This window comes from Delphinapterus leucas, chromosome 2, assembly GCF_059928025.1.
Source record: "Delphinapterus leucas isolate spDelLeu-1000000601 "Yukka" chromosome 2, BTC_Dleu_Yukka2, whole genome shotgun sequence".
NCBI lineage: Eukaryota > Metazoa > Chordata > Mammalia > Artiodactyla > Monodontidae > Delphinapterus > Delphinapterus leucas.
Genome location: NC_143130.1, coordinates 40409240 through 40421122, shown reverse-complemented (window position 1 = coordinate 40421122; position 11883 = coordinate 40409240). Strand labels below are relative to the sequence as shown.

Sequence of the window (11883 nt, the reverse complement as noted above, 5' to 3'; positions counted from 1 at the left end):
AGGCCCCTGAAACGCAACATCTCTAAACTCACCATACTTCCTGCAGCTCTGCTCCTCTGCCTCGGATCCTAATTCAGAAATAACACCACCATCTGGTCAAGAAGCCTGTATATCATCCTGATCTCTCTTCCTCTTCCCCAAGTCGCACACCCAACAGCTACCAAACCATGTCAGTTCTGCCCTGTGAACCCTGTCCGTCCTCCTCCTTCCCCACGGCCACAGTACAGGGCCTCTATTCCTTCTAAGACCTGCCCTCCAGAGGAGCGCGCATGCCAAGAGCACTTGATGGGCACAAATGGTTTTTATTATTTCTGCCTGGAAGAGGAATCCCTGGCAGGAACAGGGATGCACAGCAGACATGGAGCTGCATCCCTGCTGGCAGCATAGATACCGTTGGCTGGAGTCCAGGATGATGAAGAGCTGTCCAGCGGCGTGACCTGGAGCTGGTGAGGAGGTATAATCTTGCCTACAGAGGCCACTGGCTTGAGAAGCGGGGCCCCAGTCTCACCGATGCCGCTTTCGGATGCTCTGCAGCTCCTGGTAGATGGTGCTGAAGCTGGGTCGCTGCCCAGGCTCGGAGGCCCAGCACTGCTCCATGAGTCTGAACACAGCATCGGGGCACAGTTCGGGGCAAGGCAGGCGGCCCCCTGTGAGGACAGGCATAGCACACCAGGCATGAGGAGGGGGTCTGAGGGGCCCTAGCAGCCCCTGGGACATGCCATGAGCAATGGGAGCTGCTTAAGGTACAGTGTTCTTAAGGAGCCCCTTCTCTTCACCAAAAACACAGAGATTCTAATCTCAAGCCACCATGTGCTAGTTGTGTGATCCCTGCAAACCTCAGTGTTTCCTTCTGTAAAAGGGACCTATTAATCCCGACCTCACATGTTATGAAGAGTAAATGAAATAAACGGATGGCCTGGCACACAACAGGGTTTCACTGGATGGTAGCTCTAGGATTATTCTTACTCTGCCTCAGTGGGAAGGATAGGGCGTTAGGAGGCCTGGAGGAGTCCAGCTGGAGCGCTGGGAAGAGGGCTTGGCTCTGAGGCCACTGTCACACCGCAGGGTTCCCTTACCCTTTTCCACAAACTCCCGAGTCTGCTGATTGCTGAGGTTGGGGTAGGGGGAGGCCCCCAGGCTGAAAGTCTCCCAGAGCAAGATGCCAAAGCTCCACACGTCGCTCTCAGAGGAGTAGCGGCCTACGAGGAGGTGAGGCGGCGTGAGTGGGCCACACCCATTGGCCAGAGAAGGGCAGGTGGTGGGACCCATGCCCAGCCTTGGGCCCTGCAGCCAGAGCGGATCAGGCCCAGGTACCGTAGTTCAGGGCCTCTGGTGCGGTCCACTTCACGGGAACTTGTCTGAGACCCCCCGAGGCTGCGTAGATCCCGTCGGCTTCCTCCCGGGACATCCCAAAGTCACTGATCTTCAGGACATTCTTCTCTGTCACTAGGCAGTTCCGAGCGGCCAGGTCCCTGGGCGAAAGCAGGACAGGGGCTCATTTAGCCAATATCCACGCAGCACCTGCCACCTGCCCGGCCCAGGCTCCCTAGGCACAGCCACGAGCCGAAGCTGCCCCTGCTCCTGGGATGCCTGGTCCGTCAGAGAGGCAAACTCCACCCCCGGAGCTGGTGCCTGCTGGTGAGGGGCAGCAGCGCCTGCATCTGGTGCGGGGGCGGGTGCCGGGACTGCCTGCCGCGCCCACCCCCTCACCGGTGGATGCAGCACTTGCTCTCCAGATACTCCATGCCCGCAGCCGCGTCCCCTACCATCTGCAGCAGAGTCTTCACCCTCAGGCGGGCTCCCTCTGTCCGGAGGAAGGTCAGGAAGTCGCCCCCTGGGAGTGGGCGGTGGGGACAGAGCTCGATGAGCCTTCTGGGGGTCGGAGGCGGCGGGGAGACCTAGACCAGCGGCACACCCCAGCCCTGGAGGTCAGCTCGCTCTGCTCACCCTGCACAAGCTCCATGACGATGTAGATGGGCTGCTTCTGGGTGCAGACGCCGATGAGACGCACGATGTTGGGGTGGCTGTACTGCTTCAGAATCCTGGGGGCGGGGGCGCAGGGCTGCTCAGGCTCCCACCTCCACCGGGTGGGGGGCCTTACACATTCACCTCGTTGGCCCCGGGAGCCCAGGGAGCCTGAGGCAGGGTGAGAGCAGGGCAGCAGACCTGGAAGTGTGACTTTGGGTGGGTCCCAGAGCCTCGACCCCTCCACACTACGGGGGGGCGGGGCTGTGAGGATGAAACGAAGTCAAGCACCCTGCCGTGCGCAGAGAAGCCCTTCCTATGTGGAACCTCCAGGGGTGGGTATTTCATCACCCACCTCGCTTCCTGCAGAAACTTGGCCTTGAGGTCGGGTGGGAGCGTCTCGCGGCAAGATTTCACGGCCACCAGGGTGTTGTCCGCTCTCAGGCGTCCGCTGAATACTTCGCCAAAGTTCCCCTGAAACGGTCTGGGGCTCCTATCTGTCTTGCCTGGACCGTGGTCCTCTCCTGCACTCGGGGCACAGCCCACCTTGTCCCCACCGGCCCTTGCCTCAGTGCCCCCGTGCTCAGACCTGCTCATCCCGGCTCTCTGGTCGGGGGATGAAGCGTACACGTGGGACAGGCAGGGAGAGTCACCTCTGACTTACCACGTTCACTGAGAAGTGACACGGAAGTCCAACAATCACTTTTGCTTGTGTTGGTAAAGCATTATGGTTTTTAGGAAAGTGACTTCTTTCCTGAGTAGGTATTTTATTTTATTTTTCTTTCTTTCTTTTTTTTAATTTTTATTTTTAGGCCACACCACGCAGCATGTGGGATCCTAGTTCCCTGACCAGGGATCGAAACTGCGCCCCACCTCACCGTCGCATTGGAAGCGCAGTCTTAACCACCGGACCGCCAGGGAAGCCCCCTAAGCAGGTATTTTATCGCTCACGTGGACAGAGCGTGTCTCTCTTCCCTGAGGAGGCAGGAGTGGGGCGGGAAGTGTGTGCGTGTGAGTGGCGTGAGGTGGGTGCTGGTGGCAGAGCCGTCTCTGGGGAGCTTCCAGGGCAGGTGCTTTCCCCCCCAGTTTCCTGCAGGACAGCGTATGGCAGTGGCTGGGCAGGGAGTCAGGGGTCCAAGTTGGAACTCAGACTGAGGCGGGGAGGCTGAGAGCCCTCTGCAGGTGGGGCCCTGGTATGACTCGGCCTTTGGGATGGAAGGAAGTGATACTGGGGGAGGGAAAAGCAGGCGGCCAGGAGCCTGGCAGAGCACACTCAACTCACCCGCCCAATCTGCTCACCCAACACCAGGTCCTCGTGGCTTAGTGCCCACTTGTCCTGGGGAAGGGAGGAGTGGGGGGTGGGGGGGTCAGAAGTCAGTGAAGGGAGGGAGTGCTGAGCCCTATCAAGGACTGAATACCCCCTCCCAACGCTGTGTCTTTCATTTCTTGGCACCTTGGTTCGTTGGTCTGCAAAATGGGGGTTGGACACAAGATCACACTTAGATGACTCAGGGACCAGGCAGGGGCACTAAATGGGTGAGCACCAGCCAGGGGTGTGTGGCCCAGGGAATGGGATTGACCTTGACATTCCAAACCTAGAGGGAGGCCGGCCCCCTGGGGAGTGTATAGGACCCGGAAAGCCCTTCCTGCTCTGATTCTGTGTGGGCCCCAATCCTGCCACAGACTCACCTTGGGCACAGCCCTGTTCAGGATGATACCGCTCTTCTTGGTGAGGGGCTGCTGGGAGCGCAACAGGTGGTCTACGAGCAAGGGGATGCTGGGAAAGCCATCTCCTTCCAGTCGGTACAGGTTCTGCGGGGTAGGGGGAACTGGGGTCAACAGCCTCCATTGCTGAGGGGGCCTGAGCCCTGGGAAAGGGGAGGAAGAAAGAACGGCAGGGAGAAAGGGCCTGCCTGGAATGAGAGGCAGAGACCTGATGCTGCACGACAAGTCTGCTCCCCTGTCCTATGGGAGGACGCACACCTCTGTTTGGTTGCAGGGACTGGGTGGTCTCTGGGGCCCCTTTCAGCTCTGCCAGGGAGACATCTAAGACATAGCAGTTCCTTTCTATGCTCCCTGGTGAAGGGGAAAGGAGGGGAGGGAGGGGAAGAGAAGGGAAAGGCTGGGGTTCAGGCCCCACTCACATCAGCATACTGGATGATGAAGTGTCGGGGCTGGCCGTCCCACAGCACAGACAGCACGTACTCCTGCTTGCCCTGGCTCTCCCGGACCACGAAGTCCCCAGAGTGTGTCAGCAGCTCAGCCACCTCTGCCCGCGGGATGGCTCCGTGGTACCACAGCTGCTCATGCAGGGACTTCTGCACCTCTGGAACGAGCTGCAGCGGTGGGGGGAGCTAGACAGGGACAGGGGAGGAGCAAGGAGGGGTCACTCAGCCAGCCCGTCAGCGGAGGCCACTAGGCCGGCCAGTTGGGGGGTGTCCGGCTCTCTCTCATACACTCCTCGTCCTCACAAAGCCCGCGAGTGCCACAAAGAGCCATCTGCAACCCTTGGAGCCAGCAATAAACTCACCCAGGCTGGGTGATCCCAAACAAAGCTTTTGTCTTTTGCTCCAGGCCACAGCCCCCAACCACTCCTGGAGCAGAGAGAGCCGTGGGGTGACGAGGCTGCAGGTCCCTTCCACACACGTGGGTGGTGAAGAGGAAGAGGGTACGGGGGTGGCACGGAATCCCAGGGAAGAGAGGGGCTCCCCAGTAAAAGTGGCCTGGGAAGAGCCTCCTCTCTAGGGCAACCCTGCGACTAAACCCAAAGCACCGTGGTAGGAGGGGCTTAGGGGGACATCCCTGAGACCGCTGGCCTGGCCACCCCTTAGAGAAGGGCAGAGGTGCGGGTCCAGGCTGGGCTCCACTCACCGAGAACTTGGGGCGGAAGATTCCTGAGATGTGGCTCTTAAGGATCTCCAGGGTGGGTGTCCTTCCCCCTTCTCGCTCCTGCTCCTGAGGCCAGGGACAGACGTCAGCGGGTGGCCAGGCTTGGGGAGGGGGAGGGCGAAAATGAGGAGCGCGGCCCCCGGTGGGCGGGCAGGGCTGGCGGTGCAGGCTGCGGGAGGGCGGCTCACCGAAGACGAGGTGGAGTGGCGGTCGTCCTGCAGCAGCAGCACGGGCAGGGGCTCACCGGGGCCCAGCTGCTCCAGCTTGGCCTGCAGCAGCTCCTGCTGGGCCTGCAGCTTGGCCTGGCTGCACAGCGCTACCTGCAGCCCCTGCAGTGCCTCCTGCAGCACCTGCTTCTTGCCCAGCAGCTGCACCCTGCGGGCAGGAGCGGGTGGTTGGGTGGGGGGAGAGAGGGGCTCAGCCTGCAGCTGGCGGCCAGCAGTGCGTCAGGCAGGCCGGACGGAGGAAAGGGAGGGCCAGGAGGCTGCTGTAGGCGGGCCCCACTCACCGCTCCCGGGGGTGGGTGGTCTGCTCCTCATTCCAGAGCTCGTGCTGCAGCTGAGTGACCACCTCCTGCCGGCTGAGCACTGTCTCAGTGGCCACGGCCAGTTCTTCTGTCACTGAGGTCAGCCTGTGCCCAGAGGAAGGGCAGTGTTAGAGCCAATCCCCTCAGATGCATCCCTGCGGGGCCAAGCAAGCCTGCGGGCTGGCCACAGCTCTGTGTGGACGGTGTCCACCCCCGACCCCGAGCTGAGCCACCACACACGTGTGCTGCACGCTTTCCACAGTCAGCTCGTTCAGCTGCAGCTCCCCGGGCTCCAGCAGTTCAGCCTCCTCAAGCAGCGACTCATCAAAGGTGACACAGGGTGGGACATCAGGTGTGGACCTGCAGGGGACAGTGCCCATCAGTGCACAGGCCAGCAGCCCTGGCACCCGGCTGCTGCAAGGAGGGGCTTACCCATACTGTTGCAGGAAGCCTTGGTACTCGGCCTCGGGGTGGATGTGGGCAACCGCTGCAGCCATCTCCTGGTGAATGGCCACCACCTCGTCCTGCACCAGGCTGCTAATCTCCAGGTATTCCTGCAGGATCTCCTTCCTGCCCCCAGATGGAACCCCGGGTCAGGGGGGTGCCTCAGGCTGGACAAGGCTAGGAAGCTTGGGGCCCGTGGCACTGGATTTGGACCCACCCTGGGGTTGCTCCCCGCCACCCATCATTTACCAGTCAAATGACCACAGGCAAGTTACTTACTGTCTCTCGGGAGTTTGTAATAAGGCCCCAATGAGAGCCTATGTGCAGAGTGTGTGGTTTGAGGAAGTGCTCGGTAAATGTGAGCTACAAATGTGCCTGCCCTGGGCATAGCCCCACAGCTGGGGCTCCAGGGCTCTGATACACACGTAAGCCATCGATGTGCTGCTGACCCCGCATTTATACCTCCCCGAGCTCCAGTCTCATGTAACTATCCACCTACTCTAAATGTCCTGTTGGACATCTCTCAGACACCCAAACCCCACCAGTTGAAAAATGAACTGCTGGGACTTCCCTGGTGGCGCAGTGGTTAAGAATCCACCTTCCAATTCAGGGGACACGGGTTCGATCCCTGGTTGGGGAACTAAGATCCCATGTGCCGCAACTATAGAGCCCACATGCTCTGGAGCCCGCACGCTACAACTAGAGAGACGCCTGCACACCACGACGAAAGATCCTGCGTGCCGCAACTTAAGACCCAACACAGCCAAAAGTAAATAAATAAATATTTTTAAAACGAAAAATGAACTCCTATTCTTATCTCCTGAACCTGCTTCTCTCACCTCATTCTCCATGTAGCCTCCACCACCCAGGGGCTCCAGGCCAAATCCCTGTAGTCATCCTTAGCTGCTCTATCCACACCCCACTTCCAGTCCATGAGGAATTCCCACCGGCTCCACCTTCAAAGTACGTCCAAGACCTGACCACTTCTCCCCTCCATTGCTACTGCCCAGGTCCAGTGGCATGGTCTGTGGTCTGGGTCACTGCAGTAGCCTCCTGCCTGGTCTCCCTGGTCCTGTCTTGCCCCCTGAAGTCTGTTCTCAACACAGCAGTCTAACTGACCTCATTCAGACGGCTCAGATCATGCCGCTCTTCTGGTCCACCCAGAACCAAAGTCCTCACAACGGCCTGAGGGACCCTCTATCATCCCTGGACTCCTCCAGCCCCGTGTCTGACTCTGCCCTTCCCTCACTCTGCAAAGGCTACACTGGCTTCCTTGCTATTCCTTGATTTCTGGCGCTCTCCCACCTTGTGGCCCGTGTGCCTGCGATTCCTCTTTCTGGAATGGCCCTTCTTCAAAATCCCCCTGGCTCATTTCTGCACTTCTGAGGCTTTCCCAGACCACTCCATTTAAAACAGCAAACCTGGGACTTCCCTGGTGGCACAGTGGTTAAGACTCCGCGCTCCCAATGCAGGGGACTTGGGTCCAATCCCTGGTCAGGGAACTAGATCTCGCATGCACGCTGCAACTAAGAGTTTGTGTGCCACAACTAAGGAACTGGCGAGCTGCAACTAAGGAGCCTGCCTATCACAACTAAGGAACCCGCCTGCCGCAACTAAGACCTGGTGCAACCAAACAAATAAATAAATAAAAATGGTAAAAAAAAGAACATATTCCTTATAAATAAATAAATAAAACAGTAATCTCCTTCCCTGTCCCCCTGCCTCCCTATCCTCTTTTCTTGTTTTATTTTTCTCCATAGCACCTATCATCTCTAACATGCTTTCTATTTTACTTATTGATTTCCTTTTCTTTCTCCACAAACAAATGACCCTAGAGGACAGATATTTTTGTCTACGTTCTCTGCTGTATCACACAGCAGAGCCTAGAATGGTGTTCAATAAACATAATAAAACCCTGAAATAAGGGGCCCAGAATAATGTAATTTGGATGTAAACTGACTGGCCCAGGGCGTGTTCTCACGTGACTACACGCCTGTCACTTTTACAGGACTGCGTTTTCTGGACCCTGCCTCTGGGCTTCAGGGCTGTGATGGGGGTCGGGGGGTGGGGTGGGCTTACAAGATGCACGCCATCTCCTGGTGCAGGTCCTGCAGGGACTGGAGCAGGCCAGGCAGCATGAGCCGGTGGTGGTGCTGGTGGTGTAGCTGCGCGGCCCGCACGCCCAGCACATAGCGGTTGTGGTGAGCGAAGAGCTTCCACAAGCTGCGCACGTACTTGTCCTTGGCTTTGTCACGGTCTTTGTCTGCCAGGTTGGGGGAAAGAGGCGTGGGTGACAGCACAGAGGCCTGGGTAGCAACCCCCTCCCCGGGTACCTGTGGACAGTTCTGGGCTGGCTTGGGATTCCCATCCTGGCAGCAAGGGAAGCCCCGGACCTTTGCTGGCCTCCTGGTACTTGCGTCGGGCCTGGGCACTGTCCCGTGCCAGGGCTCGGTACTGGCTCTTCAGCTTCTCAATGTCCTGGCTGTGGGTCTGGAGAGAGGAGAGACCAGTGTGGGACAGCAGGTCCCCAGAGGATTCCTGCCCGAGGTGAAGCCCTGGACAGGTTCTGCAGTCCAGGCGGGCAGCACATCCAAATTCATCCTTCAGGAAGGGCCTGGAGACCTCTGGGACTTAGCCATTGCTGCTGAGGTTAAGGTTAGAGGAGCCGGGCTAAGGACAGGCCCCCGGGGGCAGCAGAGAGCCAGACTGGGCAGGCGACAACTGTCCTTCCTTGGCCTAGAGTGGTATCTGGTGGCAACTAAGGTCCAGCGGCAGGCGTGTGTGCTTGGTTTAACACTCTGTCGATGCCATCTTGAAATTCGTAATAATTTTTTGACAAGGGGCCCCGCGTTTTCATTTTGCACTGGGTCCCACAATTATGTTGCTGGTGGTCAAGACCGGAGTTCTCATCCCAGTTGCCTGCTTCTGCACTGGGGTACTTAGGGCAAACTCCACTCCTCTCCTCAGAACCTCAGCTTCCCCATCTGTAACAGAGCTAAATGCACAGACTAGATCAGCCCTTTTCTTAAGGTCCAGGTGGTAAACATTTTAGGCTTGTAGGCCATGCAGTCTCTGTTGAACTTGCTGGGCTCTGCCACTGTAGCTCTTTAGTAGCCACAGATAATATGAAAACATATGGGCAAGTCTGTGTTCCAGTAAAACTGCCTGCAAAAGCAGGCTGACCCCTGAATTATATGATCGATCGTCTGGGAAGAGAGGAGTGCGTGAAGGCTGGCCACCAGGGGCCGCTGTGGGTCTGCAGCAAGGCTGGGTTTGCGCTGGTAGAAGGGGTGTGGTGCAGGCGGCTGCCCAGCACATTGAATAAGAAGGCTAAAGCCTCCGCGTAAATAGCTCCAATCAAACAACCTCTAGTCAGAGGAGCTGCGCAGGATTCAAATGAAGGCAGACCCACTTCACAGCCCCAGTCCTTAACCTCCGAGTCAGGGGGCCACACTGCTGCCTTGTGGAGTCTCTGGGTCCCTGGGAGGAGCCAGCCTGGGCCAAGGGCGGGCAGAGCAGCCCTCATTCCTCTCACTGTCTCTCGGACCCGAGGGCCAGCTGGTGCAGTGCAGGAGGTGGGTCACAGGTCCTGCGCTCCTCCCAAGCAATGGCTGGATCACTCATCCTTGTATTCCCAGCACTCTGCTCAGGTACACAGTAGGGTGACAGAAAAGGCGTGGAGAGGCCCTGCTGCAGCCCGGCCCAAGCTATGGCGGGGAGGGGAGGGAGGGGAGGAAGGGGAGGAAGCTGGGCTGGAGCAGGTGCTGGGGGGTGGGCCTGTGGTCAGATACTTACACTTCTTCAGTGAGTCCAGGGGTTCCTTGCAAAACCAGCCCTTTTCAGCTCAAAATGTAGGCAGAAATGACCAGGTGAAGCCCGGGTGCCACCCACCCACCTACCTTGGTGAGCTCCTGCTGGAGCTGCTGCCACTGCTCGTTGTAAGTCTTGCGCATGTGCTGCCGCTCCCGGATCAACAGGCTCAGCTTGCTCAGCGGCCCTGAGTTCAGATCTTCTGCGTGCTGCCTCAGCAACCGGCTCAGGCCCTCCGTCTGGCTGGTGATCTCTGCCCAGGACTACAGCATGGGGTGGGCAAGGCAGGGAGTGGGGGACAGTGGCTCCCACGCCTGGGCCTGCCCAATCACCAACCCTCCCCAGTGGGCTCCGGAAAAGAAAGGGGCAGGCAGATCTACCCGGCACCCCCAGGACTTCGTTGGTCGAGGGCGGGAAGGGTGGTGAGGAGGCCTAGGGCCCTGTAGAATCCCACCTGACTGATGGGGCTCTGGGGGCTGATGCCCCGGCTCTGGCCCCCGCTGTCCTGCAGTGACATGTGGTGCAGCAGCCCAGCATATTCTCTGTCACTCTTGACCCGCTGGGCCATCCACTTCCTCATGCCCTCCAGCAGCCGAAGCTCGGCCTCCTGCATCTGCTGCACTGCCCCGTGGCCCTGGGGACTGCACAGCTCCGAAGAGAAGCCCATAGTGCGGTCCTGGGGACCAAGAGAGGAGAGGCCACCACTGGGGGCAAGGCAGAAGCTGGAGACGGGCAGGCAGGACAGGGAAGCTAGGGGCTGCTGGGCCAGGAGGAGCCGCAGACAGGCAGGAGGTGGGGGGCTGTCCCGCTGAAATGCAGCCATGGGTACAGAACACGGCCTGGCCTGGGAAAGCCCTCATTGCTTCCTGTGTCCCAGGTCGAGGCCTGGTGCCAGGGGTCTCCTTCCCAGCCCTGGAACAGAAACCTCCCGGAGCCTCCCTCCCTGGGCCCTTCCACCCAGCACCCGCTGCAGGGGCAAGGTGCGCACAAGACTGCCCCTGCCGGCGCCCCAGGCAGCCGCCGCCCCGGACCCTGCCCTTCCGCGGCCCCTGCCCTACCTGGTCCCGTGTCCCGCTCTATGATCGCCTGCCGGGCCTCTGCCCACTGCCTGCTGACCCCGCTCCCCGTGCCCGCCGCCGCTGCCTCCTGGGCCTCGGGGCAGGAGTTACCCGCGTGGGCAGCTGATCCTGGGGCCGCCGAGGACCGACTCAGACTCAGGCCCGCACCACCCGGGGCCAGTTCCTGATTCCGCGTTTCCTCCTCCTGCGGTTTCAGTTGGCCCCGGCCCCGGGGCGGGCCGGCTGAGGGGAAGGGGCGGGCGGGAGCCCCCGACGCCTGCCCGCCCCTCTGCCCAGTGCAGGCCGCTGCCTCAGCCGGCCACACGGCCACGGAAACGGAAGGGAGGAGGGGGCTGGGAAAGAATGGCCCAGAAGAGAGCAGCCTGCGCCCGGCACTCCCCAGGGCCCGGACAGCGCCCGGGAACACGGGGAACGGCCCAAGGGGGCGGTGGTGGGCGCCTGCCACTGGGCTGGGCTGCAGGATCGCGTCGGGCCGGGGAGTCTGGGGGTCCAGAGCCTGGGGGCGGGCGGGCAGTCCGAGCAGCAGGCCAGGGCGGCCCCAGAAGAGGAAGGGGGAAGCCTAGTCCAGGCCTTCCCCACCCCACTGGATTCCCCAAGGAGAGCTCAGGCGCCAGCCTCCATTTGAATAAAATTTCCAAGTAAATATCCCGAGGAGAGGCCTGCTTCTCAGGCACAGATCCTGGTGGAACTGGCACCGCTCCTCCACCCCCAGGCAGGGGCTTCCTGTCCCAAGGGAGACCTGTGGCAGGCGAGGGGCCTGGGCTGGGGAGTGGAGAGGTATGGTGTTCCCAGTGTGGGACTCAGGATCTCCCCAGCAAAAACCATCTTGGTCCAGTTAGGCCCCACCGAAGGCCTCAGCCCTACAGCTGGCGGCCGGGCTACTTCAGCCAAGGGAGACCCTGAGCAACTGGACACAGGCCATCACTCTCCACCCTGCTGGAGTCCAGGCCTGTGGGGGTGGAGGTGCTCAGCTAGTCCCACCCCTGGGGCTTGGGGCTTGTCTCCAGCTGCTGTCCCTTCCACACCCCACCTAAAGAAGGCTCTGAACGCCTCGGGAGGTGGACTTTGGGCACTTACAGGTAGGCAGGACATCATGTGGGCATGTAACTCGCCCCAGCCCTCACCCGCACCCCATCCTGGACGCAGCCCCAGGTCCTGGGAAGAACATCA

The 11883-nt window shown here is 60.1% G+C and overlaps 2 protein-coding genes across 7 annotated transcripts in view; both read right to left on the bottom strand.

Annotated features, from left to right (window-relative positions):
* The window catches only part of MAN2A2 (mannosidase alpha class 2A member 2), a 29427-nt gene extending 28928 nt beyond the window's left edge, over positions 1 to 499 (bottom strand). For 3 of the 5 annotated variants that reach the window (XR_016392004.1, XM_089906772.1, XM_089906773.1), the window contains exon 1: positions 392 to 477. The gene's annotated coding sequence lies outside the window, so the exon portion shown is untranslated. Of the gene's footprint in view, positions 1 to 32; positions 69 to 391 lie in introns of all 5 variants that reach the window. The other 2 variants (XM_089906771.1, XM_089906774.1) reach the window with 2 other exon arrangements.
* FES (FES proto-oncogene, tyrosine kinase) lies at positions 283 to 11815 on the bottom strand. Of its 2 annotated transcripts, XM_022564018.3 has the most exons (19): positions 10693 to 11815; positions 10089 to 10310; positions 9724 to 9897; positions 8218 to 8314; positions 7904 to 8087; positions 5813 to 5950; positions 5621 to 5740; positions 5363 to 5485; positions 5043 to 5229; positions 4837 to 4920; positions 4110 to 4319; positions 3655 to 3777; positions 3248 to 3301; positions 2321 to 2439; positions 1948 to 2042; positions 1711 to 1834; positions 1315 to 1472; positions 1077 to 1199; positions 283 to 647 (listed from the first exon to the last, which is right to left on the bottom strand). In XM_022564018.3, exons 2-19 carry the CDS (start codon positions 10299 to 10301, stop codon positions 505 to 507), a joined length of 2469 nt encoding a protein of 822 aa, XP_022419726.1. In that variant the 5' UTR covers positions 10302 to 10310; positions 10693 to 11815; the 3' UTR covers positions 283 to 504. The 2 variants fall into 2 exon arrangements, with proteins under 2 accessions (XP_022419726.1, XP_089762921.1); XM_089906795.1 differs by lacking the exon at positions 10693 to 11815 and having other exon boundaries at positions 10089 to 10662.
* Positions 11816 to 11883: the final 68 nt, after the last annotated feature.

What these genes read in the sequence shown, in the direction of transcription:
- FES (XM_089906795.1), bottom strand. Translation starts at nt 10,457, where the DNA reads ATGGCTGCATTTCAGCGGGACAGCCCCCCACCTCCTGCCTGTCTGCGG. An exon ending in TCCAGCAGGAGCTCACCAAG is followed by an intron (nt 8,315 to 9,723) that starts GTAGGTGGGTGG and finishes TCCTCTCTCCAG; the next exon opens with ACCCACAGCCAGGACATTGA. An exon ending in GCCACTCCACCTCGTCTTCG is followed by an intron (nt 4,921 to 5,042) that starts GTGAGCCGCCCT and finishes CCCTGGCCTCAG; the next exon opens with GAGCAGGAGCGAGAAGGGGG.